Here is a 27,325-nt window from a genome sequence, read left to right on the forward strand (position 1 = left end):
AGCCACCCGACAGGCTCCGTGCCTCGCGGGATTCACCAAAGTCACTTAGGAAACCCTGAGGAGAATTCAGAATGTCCAATTCACCTAACAAGCACATCTTTCAGGACTTGTGGGAGGAAACCCACCCAGACACAGGGAGAACGTACAGGCTCCGCACAGACAGTGACCCAAGACGGGAATCGAACCCGGGAACCTGACGCTGTGAAGCAACAATGGTAACCATTGTGCTACCCCTATCTGTGAACTAGATTTTTTTATGACAATCGCCAAAGGTTTCATGGTGATAGTTAGGCTTTTAATTACAGATTTCTATTGATTAAATTAAAATTCTACCATCTGTGATGAGGGATTTAAATCTGAATCTACAGGGTATTACCCTGAGTATCTGGATTACTAGTCCAGGGACAATACCACTACACCACTGCCTCCCCCCTATGCCACTGCATCCCATTCTCCAACCAGTGATCAGTTCTGAATACTATTGAGAATGCTAGTTCACCTGGGGAGTGCAGGCACAGGCAAGCCCATGGCACCATGGGTGGTTCAGCTGTGAAGGGACCAGCAAAGAGGGAGTATGAGAAGCAACTGGCGGCAAACATAAAAAGTAATCCCAAAGTCTTCCATAGACATGTAAATGTAAAAGGATGGTAAAAAGCAGAGTAGGGCCAATTACAGACCAGAAAGGGAATATATAAATGGAGGCGGGGGAATAGCTGAGGTATTAAATTAATATTTTCCATCTGTCTTAACCAAGGGAAATTATCCTACCCAGTCTACAGTGACACTGGAGGGCATTATTACACGAGAAGGATTTAAAATGAATAAGGAAGAGGTATTAGAAAAGCCACCTGAATTTAAAGGACTTTATAAGATGCATCCAAGGAGACAGTGGGATACGAGTGTGAAAATTGGGGAGGCAATGACCATAGTTTTTTAGTCTTCCTTCAATTCAGAGGTGCTGCCAGAGGAATGGAGAATTTTAAACATTTCACCCTTGTTCAAAAGATGGTCTGAAGATAAACACAGCAATTACAGGCCTGTCAGTTAACTTGGGTGGTGGGGAAGCTTCTAGAAACAATAATTTTGGACAACACTAATAGTCACATTAACCTATGCAGGTTCATTAAGTAAAACAGTAGGACTATATTAAGTAAAAACGGTGTTTAACTAACTTGGTGTTTATTGAAGAAGTAAAGGAGAGGGTTGATTTGGGAAATGCTGTTGGCGTGGTGCATATGGACTTTCAAAAGGTACAGAAACAGGAATAGGAGAAGGCCATTCAGCCCATCGAGCCTGCTCTGCTCTTCAATACGATCTTGGCTGATCATCTATTTCACTGACATTTTTCCCCACACTATTCCCATATCATATTTAGGTAATTGGTATTTCAAAATCTGTCAATCTCTGCCTATAAGATCCTCAATGACTGAGTTTCCACAGCCCTCTGGAGTAAAGAATTCCAAAGATTCACAACCCTCCAAGTGAAAGAAACTTCTCCTCATCTCGGCCCTAAGTGGCTTCCCCCTTATTTTGAAATTGTGTCCCCAATTCTAGACTCCCCCAACCAGGGGAAACAGCTTATTCTCTCTATCCCTTAAAATATTTTTGTCGGCTTCAATGAGATCACCTCTCATCTAGTGGTTGCGCGGTATGTGAGAATATATTGCCTGAGTATGGAGTGGAAATAGGTTCAACCAAGATATTAAAGGCAATTGACCATGATATGAAAAGGAAGAATGCACAGGGTTAGAAAGAGAAGGTGGGGAAGTGGCACGAGGTGAATTGATCATTCGCAGATCCGGTGCAGTCACAATGGGCCAAATAGCCTCTTCTGCTTTGTAATAATTCTGTGATACTGTGGATGCTGGAGATGACAGAGATTTCCTGAATGCATTTGATTGAATTAATTTCTACAACATGGCAGAGCAAATAGTGAAGCTCCCTACCAACGAATATGCATTTCTAATTCATGGCATGAACATGTCAGTTATCCATGAAGCATAGTCACCTTAATACACTGCTGTGGGGCCTTCACTGTGGGAATCTGTGGCACTAATAATATCCTTCTGCGAGCTTTATATTCACTGTCACTGGAGCAACATCCTGGAAATCCTTCCCTAACAGCATAATAGATGTACCTACACCTCAAGGACTGCTGCGGTTCAAGGCAACTGACCACCACCTTCTGAAGGGCAACTAGGGATGGGCAATAAATGCTGGCCTAACGAGCGACACCCACATCCCTTAAATTAATTTTTTTAAAAGGTACACCTTCCAGGATTTTTGGCTAAGAAAATGAAATGAAAATCGCTTATTGTCACGAGTATGCTTCAATGAAGTTACTGTGAAAAGCCCCTAGTCGCCACATTCCGGCGCCTGTCCAGGGAGGCTGGTACGGTACAGCTATGCAAATGCATATTGTTATTATAGGAACGATTGCTCACTGCATAAATTGCAGAATTAGGTTAATAAGGGAAGAGAATTGCTAATTATATAAGCGATCAAGTGCTACAATTTAATAATTTGAGCAGTATCTTTTGAGCTAAACCTCCAAAAGTGAAATGCAAAGCAAACACCGAGGAACAATGTAACCACATAGAGAAACATTTTGATCTTTTGGTTGTATGCAACTCAATGTGAAATAATACAAAAATAATTAATATTACAGCAAGAAACCCAAAAAGGTAACACATCTTTCATGTGATAGTGCACTAAGGGATTACGATGGATAACGTTAGCAAACTGAAAGCCCCTTAGTTAAGGAAAGGAAATAGGGAATTGGTTGAATTTTTGAAGCATTTAAATCATAATAGATTGTAATGTCATTATGTAAGGCATTTGTCAGGCTCCAGTTGGAATATATCTGTCCAATGTCTGATGTGGCTCAGTGGTAACATCCTCATTTGTGAGTTATGAAAGTTGTGGGTTGAAATTGCACTCCAGACCTGTGCACACAATCCAAGCTGACAATGCAGTGAGTCTGTTCTCTGAGGTGGGTGTGAAGATCCCATGGAACTATTCGAAGAAGAAAAAGAGAGTTCTCCCTGGTGTTCTTGTCATTACTTAATCCCCAGTAACATCTACCAAACAAACAATCCAATCGCTTATTTAACTGCTGCTTATGGGAATTTACAGTGCACAAACTGGCTACCACATTTCCTACACTGCAAGAGGTTGTAAAAGGTAATGAAATATACTGGGCGGGATTCTCGTTCCACCAAACATGTTTTCTGGTGCAGCGCGCTCCCACCAGCAGCAGAATTCTCCATCACGGCAGCCAGCCAATGGGGTTTCCCATTGTAGGCACCCCATGCCGTCAGGAAATCCACGGGCGTGAACGCTCTGCCGGTGAAATGGAGGATCCCGCCGACGGAGAATCCAGCCCATTATTTCTTTCTCGCAGATAAAAACGGGAACAATATTATTCACTTTCTAAATTCTTGGAAATCTAAATTATGAAGAGAGGTTAAGCAAGTGAACTCTTTCCATTTACTCCCAGATAACTCTGGAAGTCAATAGGGTGGTACGTCCTGGGGAGCTTAGGAATATTTTGTCCTCCTAATTTGCATGCTTTTAAACGGCAGGAGTAAATTCTCTGGGATTCTCTTTTGGATGACGCCGGAGTCTGGAAACGCGTTTGGGTGGAAAATCGGCTCCCACACCAAAATTCTGCCGGTTTCAAGCCAAATCGCAATTCTCCGTCGCCTCGACATTGGTGTCAATGCGTTCAAGAATGTACATACAGTAAACAGTGTTGACATATAATTAGTGAGCCTGATCCGGTATTCTCCAGGGCCTCTGCGATTCTCTGCCTTCAAGGGGCCAAATTCCCGATGGCAAGAGTCACTTGTGCTTTTAAAAAATCGTGAAACTAGAGTCGTGGCTGACGAGAGAGAAAGAGAATGTAGGACATGTGATGCGACCATCAGTTCACGCAAAACAGAGAGTAGATGTAAACTGTGGCTTTAATCGACTAGAACAGTGCCTACCTGTGACTGCTCTGCTAGTGAGAGCCGCCTACAGGGCTGCTGCTCTTTATACCTCCCCTCAAGTGGTGAAGCCAGGGGCGGAGCCCACAAAGGCATTAACATGATACATTCCATGTAATATCGTAAAATGGTCCATAGGTGGAGCCCACATGGGTAACTGCATGATACAGTAACATACATGGTGAATGGTTAATACAATACGTTCACCACAACATGGAGAGGTGTGACCGTGGGCAGCTCGGCCGGACACTGGGCTTTTACGCCATGGGGTTTTTCCAGGCACTGAGTGGGGGCCTCTCCAGGATTTCATAGATCTCAGTGTACAGGTGCATCTGCAACATCACAGAGGCCCTCTCGGTCCAGTTGGCACACACATCCATTTCAATGTGGACCGAGCTCACCAAGATGCCAGGGCAGCGGTGTTCGGCGCCATCACTGACATTCCTCCGGTCCAGAGGGTGATCGACGGGATGCATATCACCCTGCGAACACCTGCAGAAGACAGGCAGCCCTACACAAACCAAAAACGTATCCACTCGATGTACGTGCAGATGATATGTGACAATCAGCTGCCCATCATGAACGTATGTATCCGATACCCGGGCAGTGCACATGACGCCTTCATCCTGGCACACTCGACGAAACCCGGTCTCAACACCCCCCCCCCCCCCCCGGCTGGTGGGCTGGCTTCTGGGTGACAGGGGATTATCCGCTGCAGTTGTGGCTGATGACACCAATCCGAGGGACACAGGCTGACACAGAGACTCGATACAATGACGGCCATGAAGTATGGGCTCTCCAGTGTGACGCTGAGAGGGTGACCCGCATCTGGATAGTCTGTTATGTCCTCCACAACATCATGCAGCAGAAGTTTGGTGTGCTGGAGGAGAAGGAGGAATGCCAGGGCTCGTCTGACCAGGAGGATGCAGGGGAGGGCGAGGATGGACAGGACATGTGGCCCAGGCAGGCATGGGAGGCTGCATGACATCTGCGCCAGGCCAACGCGCACAAGACGGGCTGATCACCTCCAGGTTCACCGACTATATGGGTTGAGATCAGGAATAAGAATGGTGCAGTCACAATGTTCTTTTTTTTAATAAGTTTAGAGTACCCAATTAATTTTTTCCAATTAAGGGGCAATTTAGTGTGGCCAATCCACCTACCCTGCACATCTTTGGGTTGTGGGGGTGAAACCCACGCAAACACGGGGAGAATGTGCAAACTCCACACAGACAGTGACCCAGAGCAGGGATCGAACCTGGGACCTCGGCGCCGTGAGGCAGCAGTGCTAACCACAGTGCCACCTTGCTGCCCTAACAATGTTGGGGGTTTACTACAGGCCGCCCAACAGCCAGTGGGAGATAGAGGAGCAGATAGGTAGACAGATTTTGGAAACGAGTAAAAACAACAGGGTTGTTGGGATGGGAGACTTCAACTTCCCCAATATAGGCTGGGACGCACTTAGTGCTAGGGGCTTGGATGGGACAGAGTTTGTAAGGAGCATCCAGGAGGGCTTCTTAAAACAATATGTAAACAGTCCAACTAGGGAAGGGGCTGTACTGGACCTGGTATTGGGGAATGAGCCCGGCCAGGTGGTAGAAGTTTCAGTGGGGGAGCATTTCAGGAACAGTGACCACAATTCAGTAAGTTTTACGGTGCTGGTGGACAAAGATAAGAGTGGTCCTAGGGTGAATGTGCTAAATTGAGGGAAGGCTAATTATAACAATATTAGGCGGGAACTGAAGAACCTAGATTGGGGAGGATGTTTGAGGGTAAATCAACATCTGACATGTGGGAGGCATTCAAATGTCAGTTGAAAGGAATCCAGGACCGGCATGTTCCTGTGCGGAAGAAGGATAAGTACGGCAAATTTCGGGAACCTTGGATAACGAGAGATATTGTAGGCCTTGTCAAAAAGAAAAAGGAGGCATTTGTCAGGGCTAGAAGGCTGGGAACAGACAAAGCCTGTGTGGGATACAAGGAAAGTAGGAAGGAACTTAAGCAAGGAGTCAGGAGGGCTAGAAGATATCATGAAAAGTCATTGGCAAACAGGGTTAAGGAAAATCCCAAGGCTTTTTACACGTACATGAAAAGCAAGAGGGTAGCCAGGGAAAGGGTTGGCCCACTGAAGGATAGGCAAGGGAATCTATGTGTGGAGCCAGAGGAAATGGGTGAGGTACTAAATGAATACTTTGTATCAGTATTCACCAAAGAGAAGGAATTGGTGGATGTTGAGTCTGGCGAAGGGTGTGTAGATAGCCTGGGTCACATTGAGATCCAAAAAGATGAGGTGTTGGGCGTCTTGAAAAATATTACGGTAGATAAGTTCCCAGGTCCAGATGGGATCTACCCCAGAATACTGAAGGAGGCTAGCGAGGAAATTGCTGAGGCCTTGACATAGAACAGTACAGCACAGAACAGGCCCTTCGGCCCTCAATGTTGTGCCGAGCCATGATCACCCTACTCAAACCCACGTATCCACCCTATACCCGTAACCCAACAACCCCCCCTTAACCTTACTTTTATTAGGACACTACGGGCAATTTAGCATGGCCAATCCACCTAACCCGCACATCTTTGGACTGTGGGAGGAAACCGGAGCACCCGGAGGAAACCCATGCACACAGGGGGAGGACGTGCAGACTCCACACAGACAGTGACCCAGCCGGGAATCGAACCTGGGACCCTGGAGCTGTGAAGCATTTATGCCAACCACCATGCTACCCTGCTGCCCCCGAACAGAAATTTTTGGATCCTCACTGTCTTCAGGTGATGTCCCGGAGAACTGGAGAATAGCCAATGTTGTTCCTTTGTTTAAGAAGGGTAGCAAGGATAATCCAGGGAACTACAGGCCGGTGAGCCTTACATCAGTGGTAGGGAAATTACTGGAGAGAATTCTTCGAGACAGGATCTACTCCCATTTGGAAGCAAATGGACGTATTAGTGAGAGGCAGCATGGTTTTGTGAAGGGGAGGTCGTGTCTCACTAACTTGATAAAGTTTTTTGAAGAGGTCACAAAGATGATTGATGCAGGTAGGGCAGTGGATGTTGTCTATATGGACTTCAGTAAGGCCTTTGACAGGTCCCTCATGGCAGACTGGTACAAAAGGTGAAGTCACATGGGATCAGGAGTGAGCTGGCAAGGTGGATACAGAACTGGCTAGGTCATAGAAGGCAGAGAGTAGCAATGGAAGGGTGCTTTTCTAATTGGAGGGCTGTGACTAGTGGTGTTCCGCAGGGATCAGTGCTGGGACCTCTGCTGTTTGTAGTATATATAAATGATTTGGAGGAAAATGTAACTGGTCTGATTAATAAGTTTGCAGACGACACAAAGGTAGGTGGAATTGCGGTAGCGATGAGGACTGTCAGAGGATACAACAGGATTTTGATCGTTTGGAGACGTGGGCTGAAAGATGGCAGATGGAGTTTAATCCGGACAAATGTGAGGTAATGCATTTTGGAAGGTCTAATACAGGTAGGGACTATACAGTGAATGGCAGAACCCTCAAGAGTATTGAAAGTCAGAGAGATCTAGGTGTACAGGTCCACAGGTCACTGAAAGGGGCAACACAGGTGGAGAAGGTAGTCAAGAAGGCATACGGCATGCTTGCCTTCATTGGCCGGGGCATTCAGTATAGGAATTGGCAAGTCATGTTGCAGCTGTATAGAACCTTAGTTAGGCCACACTTGGAGTATAGTGTTCAATTCTGGTCGTCACATTACCAAAAGGATGTGGAGGCTTTAGAGAGGGTGCAGAAGAGATTAACCAGGATGTTGCCTGGTATGGAGGGCATTAGCTATGAGGAGCGGTTGAATAAACTCGGTTTGTTCTCACTGGAACGACGGAGGTTGAGGGGTGACCTGATAGAGGTCTACAAAATTATGAGGGGCATAGACAGAGTGGATAGTCAGAGCATTTCTCCAGGGTAGAGGGGTCAATTACTAGGGGGCATAGGTTTAAGGTGCGAGGGGCAGGGTTTAGAGATGTACGAGGCAAGTTTTTTTTACACAGAGGGTAGTGGGTGCCTGGAACTCGCTGCCGGAGGAGGTGGTGCAAGCAGGGACGATAGTGACATTTAAGGGCCATCTTGACAAATACATTAATAGGATGGGAATAGAGGGATACGGACCCAGTAAGTGGAGAAGATTTTAGTTTAGACGGGCAGCCTGGTTGGCATGGGCTTGGAGGGAAAAACGGCCTGTTCCTGTGCTGTTCTTTTCTTTGTTCTTTGACTGGACGGGGGAGCTGGGCAGGGGCACGTACACCACATCCCACAAAGACCCCCCTCACCTACTGCATCCCCACCGTTACAATGTCTGACTCCTGCCCATGGTCGTACTTACTACCGTCCACCTTGGTGATCGCTGCATGCAAGCTGGTCATTCCATCACAAGGTGCCATCGAACCCCTGGGGTGGCAGAGGTGGCGATGGACGGGGAAAGAGCCAAGGAGGATGGTGAGCACAGCCCACTCCCCCACCCTCCCATCCCCCAAACACCACCGCACCCCCTCTCTCTGGCCAGCTCAGACCAGCCCACCCCTCACACCCATCTGACAGAGCGTCAAGGCAGGTTGTAACAGTGTAACTAGGTGTTTAATGTGAACAAATATATAGGGAGGCACGGTAGTGCAGTGATTAGCATGGTTGCTTCACAGCACCAGGGACCCGAGTTCAATTCTCAGCTTGGGTCACTGACTGTGCGGAGTCTGCATGTTCCTGTGTCTGCATGGGTTTCTTCCGGGTGCTCCGGTTTCCTCCCACAAGTCCCGAAAGACATGGGGCGGGATTCTCCCATACCCGGCGGGGCGGGGGGTCCCGGCGGGACGGAGTGGCATGAACCACTCTGGCGGTGGCCCGCACCTTCAGGGGCTAGGCCGGCGGCGGAGTGGTTTGCACCCCGTGGCCGGCGTGGAAGGCCTTTGGCGCCACGCCAGCCGGGGCCGAAGGGACTCCGCCGGCCGGCGCGGGTCCGCGCATGCGCGGGAGCGTCAGCGGCTACTAACGTCATCCCTGAGCATTCGCGGGGGGGGGGGGGGTGGGGGTGGGGGGGGGGTTCACCTACCCGTCGGCCATCGCGGAGGCTGACACAGCCGGTGCGTAGGAAAAGAGTGCCCCCACGGCAGAGGCCCGCCCGCGGGTTGGTGGCCTTCGATCGCCGGCCAGGCTACCATGGGGGCACCCCCCCGGGGCCAGATCGCCCCGCGGCCCCCCCAACCCGGGCCGCCAGGTCCCGCCGGCAAGGAACCTAGTCTAATTTACGCCGGTGGGACTGGCAAAGAACCAGCGGGATTTTGGCCCATCGCGGGTCGGAGAATCGCCGGGGGGGGCCACTGCGAGCAGCCGCCGACCGGCGCGCGCAATTCCCGCCCCCGCCGAATCTCCGGTGCCGGAGAATTCGGCGGCCGGCGGGGGCGGGATTCATGCCATTCCCCGGCGGGGGGTTGGAGAATCCCGCCCATGATGTTTGGTGAATTGGACATTCTGAATTCTCCCTCAGTTTACCCGAACACTGTGCCAGAATGTGGCGACTAGGGGATTTTCACAGTAGCTTCATTGCAGTGTTAATGTAGGCCTAATTATAGAACATAGAACGATACAGCGCAGTACAGGCCCTTCGGCCCTCGATGTTGCACCGACATGGAAAAAATCTAAAGGCCATCTAACCTACACTATGCCATTAGCATCCATATGCTTATCCAATAAATTTTTAAATGCCCTCAATGTTGGCGTGTTCACTACTGTTGCGACTAATTGTGACACTTATAAAGATTATGATTATTACATATACGTGCCCTAGCCCCTATCACTATACGTGTCCTGCAGCCATGCCAATTTAACTGGTGTCTTTAACTTCTGGTCCTACAAGTCCTAACGCTATGCCTAGCTGGATTCTCAGACGGTAAATCAGGAGTGAGGACGGCCTGCTGTGATTCACGTCCTTTTACCTGGGTCCCCATTGGTGTCCACATCTTCTGCTGCTGCTCATGTGTCCCAGGTGGTATGGTGCTGCCCTTTTCTGCCGGCTGCCCACCAGATGCGGTAGGAACAGGAGGGAGGGAGGTAGAGTCCGAGGTACTGCAGTGTTCTGCCACCTCCCCGGAGCGAGTCACCAGCATGGGCCCCATAACCCAGTCCTCCCCCTTTCAGGGTGTCCAATGGCCCCCGGGCTACTGGGGATGTGAGTGGAGCTATTCCCTGAGGCACCCCTGCATGTGGTGCTGGAAGTCCTGCAGGTCCGCTCTGGTCTCTGCATGCTCGCGGCCATGGAGCACAGGGAGTGGACCATCTCCGTCTGAGACTGTGCCACATCAGCCAGTGACTGCACCATCTCCCTCTGGGACTGGGCCACGTCCCTCTGTGTCTGCGCCACATCAACCAGCACCTGGGCAATGCCTCCGACGTTCCCAGCCATGGCCTGCTGTGACTGGGCCATGCTGATGAGTGTCATTGAAAGTCCAGGTGTCTCTGGCACACGGCTGCTGTGAGAGGGCAGCCTGTCCTGGGCTGCGGCCAACACCTGCACAGAATGCCCCAGGCCTTGGACATAGCCAAAACCATCACCCCAAATGCCTCCACCGCGGATGCTGCCCATGCGGTGTTGGCCTAGGTGGCACGCATAGTCGGCAACACCTCCTGCTCCTGAACGCAGTTGGACTCCACCAACTGCATCTGCAGATGCTGGATGCTTGGTGACAACCCCTCATGTAGTCCCTGGCCCTGCGACTGCATATCCACTATAGATGGGACTGACATTCCAGAATCCAGAAACCCATCTGGGCGACAGTTGGTACCTGGGGTCAATTTTGCAAACTGCTTCAAGGACTCTATTCCACAATATACAATTTCTCGGTGGACCTGCAGTGAAATAAATCTTTTCATTCCTTTAATGCCCTACTTCCAGGATAAACCATGAATTCTTATATTCCAGTCTACGAGCAGTTTCGGTATAATTTTTGAAAATAAATTTAGAATACCCAATTCAATTTTTTTCCAATTAAGGGGCAATTTAACGTGGCCAATCCGCCTACTCCGCACATCTTTGGGTTGTGGGGGTGAAACACACACAAACACGGGGAGAATTTGCAAACTCCACACAGATAGTGACACAGAGCTGAGGTCGAACCTGGGACCTCGGCGCCGTGAGACAGCAGTGCTAACCACTGCGCCATTGTGTTGCCCGTAGTTTCATAACCTCAACCGTAATTAACTACCTGCCCGGTTGTAAATTTTAATTATTAGAGCTACAACATTAAAAGTAAATATGATTTTTTTCATGCTTCACAATTAGAACTTCAAAGCCCTTTCACACACTATTTAGTAGACATCCGTATAGTTTTCAAAGTTTATATTGATGGATGTCCTCAGTAAGCTTTTATATATATTTTTTAAATTTGTTTACAGGATGTGGGCATCACCAGCTTTTAGTTGCCCTCCATATCAGAGGGCTTTGGAGACTCAACCACATTGCTGTGGGTCTGGAGTCACCTGTCGGCCAGACCGGGAAAGAATGGCAGATTTCCTTCCCAGAAGGTACTCGTGAACGAAATGGGTTTTTACAACAATCAACAATGATTTCATAGTCATCCATAAGACCATAAGACATAGGAGCAGAATTAGGCCACTCGGCCCATCGAGTCTGCTCCGCCATTCAATCATAGCTGATATTTTCTCAACCCTATTCTCCTGCCTTCACCCCATAACCCCTGATCCCCTTTTTAATCAAAAACCTATCTGTCTCTGTCTTAAAGATACTCAGTGATTTGGCGTCTACAGCCTTCTGTGGCAAAGGGTTCCACAGATTCACTACCCTCTGGCTGAAGAAATTCCTCCTCATTTCTTTTTTAAAGGATTGTCCCTTGAGTCCCAGATGGTGTGCTCTGGTTCTAATTTTTCCTACAAGTTGAAACATCCTCGCCACGTCCACTCTATCCAGGCCTCACAGTATCCTGTAAGTTTCAATAAGATCCCTCCTCATCCTTCTAAACTCCAACGAGTACAGACCCAGAGACCTCAACCGTTCCTCATACGACAAGTTCTTAATTCCAGGCATCATTCTTGTGAACCTCCTCTGGACCCTTTCCAAGGCCAGCACATCCTTCCTTAGATACGGGGCCCAAAACTGCTCACACTACTCCAAATGGGGTCTGACCAGAGCCTGATACAGCCTCAAAAGTACCGCCCTGGTCTTGTATTCTAGCCCTCTTGGCGTGAATGCTAACATTGCATTTGCCTTCTTAACTGTCGACTGAACCTGCACGTTAACCTTAAGAGAATCGTGAACAAGGATTCCCAAGTCCCTTTGTGCTTCTGATTTCCGAAGCATTTCCCTATTTAGAAAATAGTCTATGCCTAAATTCCTCCTTCCAAAGTGCTTAACCTCACACTTTTCTACATTCATTTGCCACTTCATTGCCCACTCTCCTAGCTTGTCCAAATCCTTCTGCAGCCCCCTTGCTTCCTCAATACTACCTGTCCCTCTACCGATCGTTGTATCATCTGCAAACTTAGCAACAGTGCCTTCAGTTCCTTCTTCCAGATCATTAATGTATATTGTGAAGCTTTGTGGTCCGCGCACAGACCCCTGAGGCACACCACTAGTCACCGGCTGCCATCCTGAAAAAGACCCTTTATCCCCACTCTCTGCCTTCTGACAGTCAGCCAATCCTCTATCCAGGCCAGAATCTTATCCTTAACACCATGGGCTTTTAACTTATTTAACAGTCTCCTATGCGACATCTTGTCAAAGGCTTTCTGGAAATCTAAATAAATCACGGCCACTGGTTCTCTTTTGTCTAACTTCCTTGTTACCTCCTCAAAAAACTCTAACATCGTTAGACCTTTAAATCAGGATTTATATTGAATTCCAATTTCACCCTCTGCCATGGTGGGATTCGAACACAGGTCCCCAGGTCTTGCCCCAGGTCTCTGGATTACTCGTCCAGTAAAAATACCATTGTGCCACCGCCTTCCCCAAATCCGATATGCGTGCATTGATTCTGAATTTGTAATTGATAAAATAAAGGGAACAGCATAGCAGCCTTAACTTTGAACTGTAATTGAGGAAAATCATTTCTTAACTCTTCCGTTTGCCCATTTCCTATGACTGTAAATCAACATATGAAACTTCAGGTCACATTTTCATAGAATAAAAGAATTTACAGTGCCTTTTTACAACAGGCATACTGTTTTCTTTATTTTACAACTATGTATAATAGTCTGCAAACGAGGGTCAGATCTTCCGGCTGTCCACGCCGGTGGATCTTCCAATCCAAGTAACAGTGCACCCACATCGTAGGTTTCCCGATGGCGTGGGATGGATTCAATGGAAAATTCCATTGACAGCGGCAGCACCAGAAGATCCTGCTGCCGGCCAATGGCTGGCTGCCTCGCATCGCTGGGAAACACACCGGAGAGGGGCCAGAAAATCTTGCCCCAAAGCTTCAATGTACATTATGATTTTATCAAGTTATAGTTATCCAGGCCCTGTCAATGCTGCTTTCCAGCCATGCTGTATCTTACGAAAAGGATTGCATAAGTAAATGCCAAACCTATCCATCATCTATACTTACTTGGATTTTGAATTTTTATTGTTGAGTCAGGCTCTGGATGAGGCTTATGAACAACCTGTGTGCACACTTGTTCAGTCAAAATCTAAACAAAAAAAATAAAAGACGTTACATAGATAGAACAGTACAGCACAGAACAGGCCCTTCGGCCCTCGATGTTGTGTAGAGCAAATGATCACCCTACTCAAACCCACGTATCCACCCTATACCCGTAACCCAACAACCCCCCCTCTTAACCTTACTTTTTAGGACACTACGGGCAATTTAGCATGGCCAATCCACCTAACCCGCACATCTTTGGACTGTGGGAGGAAACCGGAGCACCCGGAGGAAACCCACGCACACACAGGGAGGACGTGCAGACTCCGCACAGACAGTGACCCAGTCGGGAACCAAACGTGGGACCCTGGAGCTGTGAAGCATTTATGCTAACCACCATGCTACCGTGCTGCCCACACGTTCATATAATCCTTCACAGTAACAAGTAAATGTTCATATAATATCCATTGTTTCACCATTTTCCCAACATTGGCTGGAACTTGCAATGAGAACAATGGTGAGGATATCAGTGCTAACTATTATAACAGAAGAAATTAGGAGTAAGCACATGCGCAGTTAAAAGCAGAAATCCATTAAATTGCTATCAGAGATACCATGCTCCTCCAGAGTGCGCTGTCACAGCCCTCACTTGGTCCAGGCTTCTGCATTTTGAAATGTCTGTAATAATGTGAACTTGTTGTATGCACCCACCAGTTCCACACTAAAAGTAGGTGCGAAAGTCAGGACTTGAGCATTCAGGAGTGAGTTTTGCAACCGCAAAAAAAATAATTTATGAATAACCTCTCCTGCCTAAAGAAATAATTTTTTATGTGTAGAGTCTCATTTCCACAGAGGAAAATTAGTGTTGGAGATTTAGATTATTGTTTTTTATTTCCTGTTGTTTATTTTATAACTGTCCCTTAATCCCATCTGCCTCTCAAATCTTTAATTAATTTAGCTCTAATTCCCTGGTTTAGACTCTTCGGGCGGGATTCTCCAATAATGGAGCTATGTCCCCACGCCGGCATGAAAAGCGGCGCCAACCACTCCGGCGTCATCGGGCCCCGATAATGGGGAATATTTCCCTTCCTAGGGGGGTAGGTCAGCACCTGAGTGGTCCCCAAAGCGGGGTGCGATTCTTGCATCCCCTCGGGGATTCTGCGACCCGGCGCAGGGTCGGAGAATCCTGGCCTTCCTGTCTCAATGAGAATACTTCAATCTGATTGTTTGTTATTGCTGTCCTTGTTCACGATACCACAGATCCCTTGTTGAGGGTGAAGACTTTATGAAGTCAGATTGGGGGAAATGTTTGGTAGCAACCCCACAAACACTCTGGGAAGCTGTCAGCAAGATGAATAGCAAACACCAATCCTATGCTTCTGAGAGAAAAATCCAGGCCATTAGGTTCTGTATTGTACACAGGTCTGCATTCTTGAAAACAAGTTCAACATCCTTATGAGAAGACAAATTTTCCACCTGTCATGGGAATGTCCTTTTAAGAACTGTTTGTCTTCTCAAATGGCTGCAGTGATGTCATTGTGTGGGTGGAGCTCGGCGGTGGCTCTGCTTTTTACTTTTGTTTTGAGCTGGAAGCTGTTTGTGGCTCTGAGTTTTACTTTCGGTTTAGACAGCTGGAAGCTGTATTCAGACTACAAGGGTCTTGGAGTCTCTCTCTCTCTGCATGTTAAAAAGGTTTATCCAGATCACTTGATAACTTCAAAGTATTAACTGTGTTCTGGAAGGAATATTGTTTTGTCGTAAAAGGGATTGTCTGATTTATGGATGTTGTTACTTGAGGGGAACAGTAAAGGGAAGTTATTAAGGGTTAAATATAGAGTATTGTAGCTGTGTGGGGTATTTATGTTTGTAGTTGATAAAATGGCTACTGTATGTGTTTATAAAATGTTAACTGAACTCGTAGAATAAACTTTGTTTTTGATTACAATTTCTTAAGGCCTCTGTGGCATTACACCTGAAAAGTTGGCCCTTGTGCTCCTCATAACCAAAATATATAACCTTAGGCATTCATATGATCTTCTCTCAGTATGATGTGCAAGAGTTTCAGTTTGAGTTGTAACTTGAAATTATTCTCCCTGAATATCAAAAACAGATCAGATCTTTTGTGTTCCATACTAATTGACAATTTCCTCTTGGATGGCAAAGTAGATTCAAAGTATTTTCTACTGAGTTTTATTCAGTACATGTAGTATCTATAAATACTGCTTTAATGATGGTTCACTGTGATCTACCTCAACTGGACTAATCTTTATGGATCTCATTACAACACCTCCCAAAAAAGCCTCAATTTCAATTTCTCACTGTGTGTTGAACAAATTAAGGTTTTTATCCAGATAACAACTACATATGGAACATATTGTTTTTGGATCAGTCATCATTCTCAAATGAAATAATCCAAAAAAGAAGCAAACTGTTAGCTCAATAAGCTTTGCAATCATTTTCTTTTATAAATTTAGAGTACCCAATTATAATTTTTTCCACTTAAGGGGCAATTTAGTGTGCCAATCCACCTAACCTGCACATCTTTGGGTTGTGGGGGTGAAAATGCAAACTCCACATGGACAGTGACCCAGAACCAGGATTCGAACCCGGGAACCAGGATTCGAACCCGGGTCCCTCAGCGCAGGAGGCAGCAATGCTAACCACTGTGCCACGTGCCACCCTTGCTTTACAATCATAAGATTGCCCAAAACATTTCCCTTTCCTATGCCTATACCATGTGATGTTATTTTTAATGTTTCTGACTAGCGTGGCTATTGAATCGCGTCCAATGTTGATCCCATGTTGCCATCGTAATTGTATTTAAATAAAAGTTGTTTCCCAAGCCACTTCAAGTGGCTATTAAGAATCAGCCATATTTATTCTAATGAACTAATTACTGTAAATGGGGACTAATCATAAAGCCCGTGCATTTTAACCTACACAGAGCAAGTATAAATCTCCTTGCAGTTTTATGCTATCATTTAGGCTGTCTACAGTGCCACCGAACTTTGTATCATCCGCAAGTTTGGATATATGACTTTCTATGCCATCATCAAAGTCATCAATTGAGTGAATAATTGAGGCTCCAATACAGTGGTGCGCCACTAGTCACCCTCTGCCAATTTGAGTAATTACCCATTATCCCCATTTTCTGACGCCTGCCACTCAACTAGCTTCCTAACCATGTCAATAATTTGCCCTCAACTCCATGGGCTTCCACATTAGTTAACAGTTCCTTGTGTGGGACTTTATCAAATGCTATCTGGAAGTCCATATGACTTACTTCCATTGGCATTCCCTAGTCCATGACTTTTGTCACCTCGTCAAAAAATTTGTCAGTAACATTAGTCAGGCATAACCTTCCCTTCAGGAATCCATGCTGGCTCGCCCTGATCGACCAACATGTTTCAAGTTGTTAAGTTGTTCCATCCCCGATTATAGACTCCAGCAATTTCCCCACCACAGATGTTAGGCTAACTAATCTGTTTCCCCTTTTCACCCTTCTTAAAAAGTGGAGCAGCATGTGCAATTTTCCAATCCGGAGGGACTACTCCTGAATCTGTAAAATTATAATTAGGGCATCTACCATGTGCTCCTCTAATTCCTATAACACCCTCGATGGAAACCATCAGGTCCTGGAGAATTGTCACTCTTTAGTTCCATTAATTTCCCAGTTAGTGAGGTTGTACATGCGTTAATTGTATTAAGTTCTAGTCCTCGATCAACTACTAATTTTTTTGGGACTTCCGCAAGTTATCCTCCTTTTCTACTGTAGACGTTGAAGCAAAGTAATTGTTCAATGTATCTGCCATTTCCTCATTATCCTGACAATAATTCAATTTTCAGCTTTAGTGGGCCCACATTGTTCTTCACATTTTATATCATTATAACATTTATTCTTATTGATTTTCATGTCCCTTGCAAGTTTCCATTCATAATCCCTTTTTGTAGCTCTTATGAGGTGCTTTGTGACCCTTTGCTGGTCCTTGTAACAATCCCATTCAACCGGATCTGTGCTATGTCTTACATTTTTGTAAGCCTTTTTAATTTTATGCTGTCCCCAACCTCTTTAGTTGTCTATGGCTGTTTTTTTTGTGAAGCGCAGCCTTTTTCTCTCAGGGCTGAAATACTTGCTCTGTATCTCATTAAATGTTTCTTTAAATATTCACCACTGATCTTCAGTCGTTTGAGCCATTAACAGATCTTCCCAGTTTACCGTGAACAGTCTCTGCCTCATAGCATTAAAGTTACACAGAAAATACATTCAGATTGCAGAAATTTGATGTATACTCTAAAATAGACTGAGTATTTATTGGTATAGCTGCAGGAAAAAAAACCAATAAATTTACTTTTGAATGGCAATGTACCTGACATATACTACTCGCAACATTTACATTAGTTAACGTATTGTCTCTTTGTGTTCAATGTCTTACCTCATAAAGTGTGTTGTACGTTGTTACAGTAAGAGTATTGGTGTGCAGCATTAGCCTTTCTCCAAGCAACGTGAATAGACTGTGCGTGTGCATGATCTCCACCTTCCTTCTGAAAAAGTCACATTATTAGACCAGACATGACTGGTATCCATTCATTTCGTATTGTGATGAAATATTTAGCTAAATTCATGTTGTCTTCCTCTAGTAGTCACTTTTGTTCAATCCATTGTCCAATCAGACCACAAAGGCTCCTATTTGCAATACTTATATATTCCAAATTCTGACTTTTCTTTCACCCCTTTCACTTGAGAGCAATATTAGAGCCAAATTAAGATTATAATCTTTTAACACCTCACAAAGGAGAACCAACAACTTGATACATATGTTACCACTCATTTTTCAGTGTTTCTAGTTTCTGAAAAGTTAGAAATTTTGAATATTCATGATATTTAATAATATATCATATACTTGTATATGTTCAATATCAGAATGCTTCAAAATATTTTACAGATTTCCTTGCTTTAATTGGACTAAATGATACATATGTACATGTACATAGCCACTCTAAACCCTCAATAAATCATAAACAACCATGAGATGAATACCCATTTGATGACTTTTGATTCATGATGGTTGAAGGAGGAATGCTGGTTGACGCCAAGTTGTCAGGGATCCATTCGCTAATTCACAGACAGTGGGCGGACCAAACCCATTCTCTGATGCAGCGCGCCCCCGCTGGCAGCGGGATCCTCCGTCCCGGCAGCCAGCCAATGGGGTTTCCCATTGTGGCCACACCAATGTCGTCGGGAAGTCCGTGGGTGTGAGTGTGCTGCTGATGAAGCGGAGAATTCCGCTGACAGAAAGTCCCGCCCAGTTATTTTTCCTTCCCACTCCACTGAGATCATTTGGTTTCACACACCCATTCCTTGCCACAAAGGCATGCGCAATCAAAGCAGAGTATTCATCCCGTTACAAACAGGAAATTTTACGGCTTCTCTTAGCAAAATTGAACACTCATGTCTGATCTTTAGTTTTCAATGTTGGAACCCAATTACTTTTGAAACAAATAATTGATCTTTGAAAGTCAATGGACATTTTATCCATTAACTCAAGCTCATACCAATCAGTCAGTGTTGTGGTTTTAATTATTGATCAATCGCAAGACAAAACATACTGTTTGACATATTAATGTTAAAGATTAACAGACGTCTGAATAGAATAATTTAATTTCTGCAACTGCTGAGACATCTGGGGAAATGTTTCAAGCAAGACTGCTAAATCCAGATCTTACAATATCACCTTCTAAGAAACAACAACAGGTCTTCTTCCAGTTTTGTTTGCTGACTTCAAAGTTGTGGGAAGTATTGGGCAAAATTACAAAACTTGCTCCCGAGCCATGCCGATTCATGTGAAGAGCAAAAAGATTATTCCAAATTGTTCCCTTCACCCCACCCTTCATGAATTTTTTAAAAAATTATTTTTTATTCAAATTTTTGTCAAAAACAAAATGTTTCCATAACTGTACACAACAATTAACAGAACAAAATAAATGTTCAACTTATATATACAAAGAAAAGAACAATACAACATAACGATTCTTTTAAAAGAATCATGGTGAAGATTGAATCCTATTACTGAATTAGAAAATAGTGACAAAAAACCTTTGGAAGATCAGGTCCTGGACCTTTGAGAACAATTGAGTGGAAAATTATACGGTAAGCCTCACATAAATGGAGAGAAGAGGCATTACACAACATATTTATATATTTTCTGTCGTTGACTTGTCAGCCTGTTTGATTGGATTTTTCCCCCAGATAATTGGGGACAATTCTCTTCTTATCCTATTAATCACTGACTTTTTTCCATTCAGCAGACTTTGTTTCAACTCTTCATAATACTTTTCCATTCTTAAGTGGACCTGAATTATGCTGCAGTAGCTATTTCTCAAATTGCTGTTCTACTCTGGTCAGTTAGAACATACTGGGCGGGATTCTCTGATCCTGAGGCTAAGTGTTGATGCCGTCGTAAACACCATCGCGTTTTGCAGCAGCATCAACAGACCCCTAGGAGCAGCCATCCTGCGCCTACAGGGGGCCAGCATGGCACTGGAGAGACTCACTCAGCTCCAGCTGCCGATACCGGCGTCATACAGGCGCTGTGGGTCTGCTCATGTGCTCTACGGCCGGTGCAAACTCGCGCATGTGCGCTAGTTTCCTTCTCCGCGCCAGCCCCGATGCAACACGGCGGAGAGGTACACGGGCCAGGCGCGGAGAAACATAGGCCCCCACCAGGAGAAGCCGGCCCGCTGATCGGTATGCCCCGACCCCCCCCCCCCCATCCGTGATCGGATCCCCCCTCCCCCCCACCAGGCCAACCCCCCGGAGGATGAATGGTGAGGTCACGCCCGGTAGGACCACACACGAACAGCGCCGGCGGGACTCAGCCTATCTCGGCGGCCACTCGGCCTATCACGCACGGAGAGTCAGTGGACCAGCGTCGGAGCGGCGTCGCTTGAATCACGCACCCCCCCCCCCCCCCCCCCCCCAATGTTCCTAGAATCAGTCCTGATTGCATTCAGAAAAATCATTTTCTATTTTGGCCATTTGCACTACCTTTATGACAGTTTATATTGTTAATCATCTTTATATTATTGTCCTGTAATCTTTGCATGTCATGTGAACTGAATGAACTTCTCTACCTCTAATCACCACTGTGGTGACCTGGTGATCCACAACAAGAACTGTACTACTTCCCTTTCCATCTTTTAACTCTATTCATATGCATACTGCCTTAATGCAACCCTCTGGGCATTCTCATATCTTATAAATGAAATCCTTCACTAACATTGCTGCTCCACTCCCTTTTTTCTCTACCTACCAATATAATCAGGAATATCAAGTTACCAGTCTTGGCCAATTTCAAGCCACATTTCCATTGTATCATTAAAATACATTCAGTATTTTAGCTATCCAAATATGCTTTGAATGCTCTGTACACTCATATGCATACCAGTCAAATTCAATTGTTAATTAATTTATTAATTTTTCATGTTTTCTAATATTTTTTGAAATCCTTCGACTCTTCTCCAATTGAGTTCCCTCACAACCAGAGACTATTTTTCTTTCCATTTGTTATGCCTCTTTTGTAACGAGCCACCTAATGCCACCTCATACCAGATCACAGCATACCGTATAAACAGGATTAGCAGAGGCCTAGTACTGAACTGTTAAAATTAAGCCAATTTAGATCAATGTCAACCCAAATACATTAATCGCAATATAAAAATGAAAGTTTCAATACTTGGTCCAATCACTCTCACTGAAGTTGTAATAGTTGTCCACATTGTTATGGCCCTCGCACTCCAAAGGTTTCTCGCAGCTTGAGAACATGGAAAGAATTGAGTGGATTTATCTTAAAATAAATGAATAATCCTTTGAAAATGAATTTGGCAGTACTCACTTGTGGCCAAGGTGTTTAAGGAAGTATCCCAGAACCTTCAGTGCTTGGACTCTAATGCTTTCACTTTTTGAAGCCAGTAATTTGTAAATAACCCTAATGGGACAATAAAGGTATCATATTGATACAATGATTTGCCAAAACTCAGATCAGTATATTACTTGTGAAACAAATAATATCAGAATAATTTCTCACTTATAAACATTTTACAACTTTCACATTTTTGTTATCTAAAGCTGAGTATGTCACCTAAGAAGTGTTTCCTGTAAAAAAAAACTGAACAAGGTAACATTTTATTTTCTCTCTTCTGAAAAGTGACTACCCCATGAAAAAGCATTTCAATATTTGACTACTTTAACAAACCTGAATTTTTTAAAGAAAATAGATAAACGTACTCTCCACTCCAGATGTGGAATTCTAACAAGAGTTGTTGTGGCAGAGAAAGGCCACCCCAACATTTGACAAATTTCAAAAGTACGATATTTTTTCACAAAACTATTGCAAATGAGTTTGAAATTGACAGTTTTTACCCCTGTAATCAAAACAGAACTCAATCAGAAGGGTAACGCCAACACAGGAAATCGATATTTTTCTTTTTTCACAATTAAAAGCTGAAAACAAAATGACGAAAACTGACAACTATTGAACAAATGTTGCAAACAGCAATGGAGAAATGTTATAAAGAGTCTTTTCATCTAACTCTATCGACATATCCTCACAGAAGGAGGCCATTTGGCCCATCGAGTTTGCACCAGCCCCTGAAAAGAGCACCTACCTAAGCCCACACCTCCACCCTATCCTCAAAACCCAGTAACCCCATCTACAATTTTTGGGACACTAAGGGACAATTTAGCATGATCAATCCACCTAACTTGCCCATCTTTGGACTGTTGGAGGAAACCGGAGCACCCGGAGGAAACCCACACACCCACGGGGAGAACGTGCAGACTCTGCACAGACAGTGACCCAAGTGGGAATCGAACCTGGGACCCTGGTTCTGTGAAGCAACAGTGTTAACCACTGTGCTACCGGACCGCCCTCTATCGTGCCACAATTACTTGAAAGTGGAGACACAGGTGGACAGGGTGGTGAAGAAGGCATTTGGCATGCTTGGTTTCATTGGTCAGAACATTGAATATAGGAGTTGGGACATCTTGCTGATTTTGCACAAGATATTAGTACGGCCACACTTGGAATACTGTGTACAGTTCTGGTCACCCTATTATAGAAAGGATATTATTAAATTAGAAAGAGTGCAGAAAAGATTTACCAGGATGCTACCGTAACTTGATGGTTTGAGTTTTAAGGAGAGGCTGGATAGACTGGGACTTTTTCCCTGGAGCGTAGTAGGCTTAGGGATGAACTTATAGAGGTCTATAAAATAATAAGGGGCATAGATAAGGTAGATAGTCAACATCTTTTACCAAACGTAAGGGAGTCTAGAACTAGAGGGCATGGGTTTAAGGTGAGTGGAGGGAGATACAAAAGGGTCCAGAGGGGTACTTTTTTCACACAGAGAGGGTGAGTGTCTGGAACAAGCTGCCAGGCGCAGTTGTTGAGGCGGGTACAATTTTGTCTTTTAAAAAGCATTTAGACAGTTATATTGGAAAGCTGGGTATGGAGGGATATGGGCCAAATGTGGGCAATTATAGAATTTACAGTGCAGAAGGAGGCCATTTGGCCCATCGGGTCTGCACCGGCTCTTGGAAAGAGCACCCTAACCAGGCCCACATCTCCACCCTATCCCCATAACCCAGTAACCCCACCCAACACTAAGGGCAATTTTGGACACTAAGGGCAATTTATCATGGCCAATCCACCTAACTTGCACATCTTTGGACTGTGGGAGGAAAACCGGAGCACCCGGAGAAAACCCACGCACACACGGGGAGGATGTGCAGACTCCGCACAGACAGTGACCCAAGCCGGAATCGAACCTGGGACGCTGGAGCTGTGAAGCGATTGTGCTATCCACAATGCTACCGTGCTGCCCCTAAATTGGGACTAGCTTAGTGGTAAAAACTGGGCGGCATGGGCAAGTTAGGCTGAATGGCCTGTTTTCATGCTGTAAACCTCTATGACTCCTTGAGGTAATATTTCCACATTCCTACCATTCTTTGGATGAAGAGCAGTCTCCTGAATTCCCTATTTGATTTATTAGCAGCTATGGTATATTTATGTCCTCACCGTATTCCATTTCGTTGATCAAAAGCAGGTATCATGGATGCAGGGTGCTCTGACATCAGTGCAACCAACAGTTGCAGAACGTCGTGTATGTTTTCATCCTGTTTTATTGAACCAGACAAAATAAAACTTTCTTCAATTCATTAAGATATTGCTGAACAGTAACTTCCTGCTGAGTTCAAAATACATGCGGGTGGAGGGTGAATTTGCTTTCTTCTAACACACTCCTCAAAACATATCTTTTGACCAAGCTTTTAGTCATTTGACCTTCATTTCCTTGTGAATTTGTGCCAAAGTTTGTTTTAAAATACTTCTGTGAAGCACCTTGTGACCTTTTGTTGTGTTAACTGTGCTATATAAATGTAAGTTGATGCTGTAAAATTAAAACGTATAATAATAATTAATTGTTATGTTATTTAAATTGTATTGCCACTTTTATGTTCCATTAATTTCAAGATTGCATATTGAAACTGATTTTACAAAACTGAATAAAAGTTGTACTCCCCTTCCTAATTTCCTCTTTTCTTAAGTTGTTGATTTCTGCTTGTGATGCTATTTTGTGGAGATTGATTAATCCTCCTGTAACTTTGCAAATGGCTAATTTTCATCAATGGATCTTGACCAGAGTATCCCAAACTTGGTTCTGCAGAACCTTGGGACTCTGCTGCATACATCCAGAAGTTATAGTTGGCAACACTGACATATTGTAAGGTATATTTGTGCAGCTGCTTCTAGCTCTGACTAAGGAGGGCGATGGGGGTGGCGGTTTAGATAACATTTAGGTTAGCAACAGTACTGTGAGTGGGCAGCTATGTAACCCGCCCAAGGCCATTGCGCGCGGAACAACCTTTATCAGTGTGTGTAACTTGAGGCTCGGCAGAATGCGCCTTCTCCAGCCATGACTTGATGGCTGTACGTGTTACAATCCTAAGTAAAAAACTATTTGATTGAAGCCTTACTGTGTCGACTCACTCATTGAACTGAGATTTAGCCTAACAAATTGGTGACCCCGACGTTGGGGGGGAGTCGAACACAACTCCGTTTAAGATCGCAGAGACAATTAAAAGCCGGCTAAAAAGAAGGTACGGAGTCAAACCTGTTAAATCAAAACTCCAAAATTGAAATTTTAAATTGTGTAATAATTGTCTCAGTGATTGAAAAAGGAGACAAAAATAGAAGACGACCATAGCCGGACGTCAAACGCCTTGGGATTGTGACACGTAAGTGTTAAGTTGAACTTAAAAGTCCTTAAGGTGTAAGATTAATGATATCCTTCGACCAAATATTAGTGATAATATTTACTTAAAGTCTTTACTTAAAAAACTGTCAGATATCAGAAGTAGAGTGAGTCTTTACTTAAAAAACTGTCAGATCTCAGAAGTAGAGTGAGAAGGAAGTAGAGGGCATGTTATTACCTTCGACCAAATATTAGTGATAATATTTACTTAAAGTCTTTACTTAAAAAACTGTCAGATATCAGAAGTAGAGTGAGAAGGAAATAGAATTATTACCTTCGACCAAATATTAGTGATAATATTTACTCAAAGTCTTTACTTAAAAAACTGTCAGATCTCAGAAGTAGAGTGAGAAGGAAGTAGAGGGCATGTTATTACCTTCGACCAAATATTAGTGATAATATTTACTTAAAGTCTTTACTTAAAAAACTGTCAGATATCAGAAGTAGAGTGAGAAGGAAATAGAATTATTACCTTCGACCAAATATTAGTGATAATATTTACTCAAAGTCTTTACTTAAAAAACTGTCAGATCTCAGAAGTAGAGTGAGAAGGAAGTAGAGTCTTAGAATCGGAAAATTGTTTTGTTGCCTTAGACTGGTTATTAAGAACAGAGATCTGTCACGTGAAGGTCGGGCATTGAAAACAAAACAGTTTTGGATCTATTATCACCGGTTCATAAGAGACTTGAAATATAAATGTCCTTGAAATATAAATGTCCTTGAAATATAAATGTCCGGTAACATTAGCGCGCGAAAAGAGCATAAAAATTTAGAAGAAATTGGCTACTGGGGGAAAACTAATGCATTAAAATTGGGTATAAAATTGACAGAGAAAGAAATAGTTAAAACAGCCAACGTCTTAAAAAAAAAGGACGGCACATATGGGAAAATAACCAAGTCATTAGGCTATCCGCCTTGAATCTGTATATTAATCCATGTGAGTTTAAGCTATATTCAGGCCTTTGTGTGAATATTTTCACCCCTAACATTTAGTGTAAGTTTGGAAGGATTTGCTGAGCTGGACGCCGCTCGAGCCGGTGGACAAGGCGAGTAGTCAAACCTTTGACCGCCTAAAATTAGAATCACTTGGCAAGGCGGACAGACGGTGAGGTAACATCCAATAAATCTAGTATCAAGGCCAAATGAGTAAAAAAGTCAGTTTAAAACATTTTTTTTGGTTTTTGAAGAGCAAAATACTCTGGTTAAAAAAAAACAATGATCAAAGATGGGTGTGATTTCTGTGGAACAGAGAAAAATGGTGAGATACACAGAAGTAAAGATAAGACAAATAAAGTTAGAAGCACAAATGATAAATTCAACCTTCACACCATTTGGAAGACAGGCTGGTTAAAAGGAATTGAGCTCTAACTCCTTTAAGCAAAGCAATCAAGTGGGTAAAGATAGCGTAAAGACCTCACAAAACTGCCAACAATTACGGCTAACAACTGTCCCGGAATGTCTCAAGGAGAGAAAAAAAAAATCAAATTAAGTGAAGTCCAAAAGATCAGAAAGGGGCTAAAACACTCAATTGGTTTTGTTCAGGAATATCTGAGAATGACTAACCCCTCCACTCCCAGAACGAAAAAATGGGGAGGAAGATCAGTGCAAGGTTACGGTTGGAAACTTAAGAATGGATACATGTCGAGAATAACTTCAGATCGTTTCAAGCCGTCCAGATAAATTCAGCAGTAATTCAACTCACTTGAAATAAAAGAAAAATAAACATCCAGTAATGTCTCTTTCCAAAAACCGGTTAAACAACGAACATTGAAAATTGAAAGAAAGGATGGGTAATGTCTAAGGTCGCATAACGGATGGAGATGGCATCATGCCCAGTTCTCCACCACTTTTGATTCTGTACAAAAATTTAACCATTTCAGCAAGCAGGTCATCTGCACAAAGAAATATACATCTCTAAGAATAGCTAATGCCTCTAAAATTAATCAGTGGAAATTGACTTAAATGGAATGACACAGATAAAGTTTTTGAAGGAGATTGAAAAATGTTGTTCAGTATTTTAATTTTGTTCCATTTTAGAGAAAGAGAGAGACAGAGTTACGTAGAGAGAGTTACGTAGAGAGAGAGAGACTGATAGAGACAGCGAAAGTTGAGAGAGCGAAAAAGAGCGAGTCAGGGAGAGACAGAGAAGGGCAGGGGTAGTTAGATAAAGGTAAAGAGAAAGAGCGACAAGAGTTCCAGAGACAGACACAGAGAAAGAGAGAGAGAGAGTTTTAGGCATCTAAACTTTGTTCTGAACTATTCACAGTCTTTGTATTCAGACTTTGACTTCAGACCTTGACTTGTTACGAGCTGTGATTATTTGAAAGCTTCAAATTGTCTACGCATTGTCTTTAAAGATTATAGTTTGAGTACAGTTAACAATTTTTTTTCTTTTCAAAGGCTATAATTTTAATCAGGG

The 27,325-nt window shown here is 44.1% G+C and overlaps 1 protein-coding gene across 8 annotated transcripts in view; it reads right to left on the minus strand.

Moving 5' to 3' along the window:
- The window catches only part of nbeaa (neurobeachin a), a 1,044,979-nt gene that overhangs the window by 722,454 nt on the left and 295,200 nt on the right, over positions 1-27,325 (minus strand). For all 8 annotated transcript variants that reach the window (XM_038817846.1, XM_038817850.1, XM_038817848.1 and 5 more), the window contains exons 16-19: positions 23,673-23,770; positions 21,489-21,581; positions 18,030-18,138; positions 13,561-13,642 (exon numbers count right to left, since the gene is read on the minus strand). In XM_038817846.1, coding sequence (XP_038673774.1) covers positions 13,561-13,642; positions 18,030-18,138; positions 21,489-21,581; positions 23,673-23,770 — 382 coding nt within the window. The remainder of the gene's footprint in view (positions 1-13,560; positions 13,643-18,029; positions 18,139-21,488; positions 21,582-23,672; positions 23,771-27,325) is intronic.

Source organism: Scyliorhinus canicula, chromosome 14 (genome assembly GCF_902713615.1).
Source record: "Scyliorhinus canicula chromosome 14, sScyCan1.1, whole genome shotgun sequence".
Taxonomy (NCBI): Eukaryota; Metazoa; Chordata; class Chondrichthyes; order Carcharhiniformes; family Scyliorhinidae; genus Scyliorhinus; species Scyliorhinus canicula.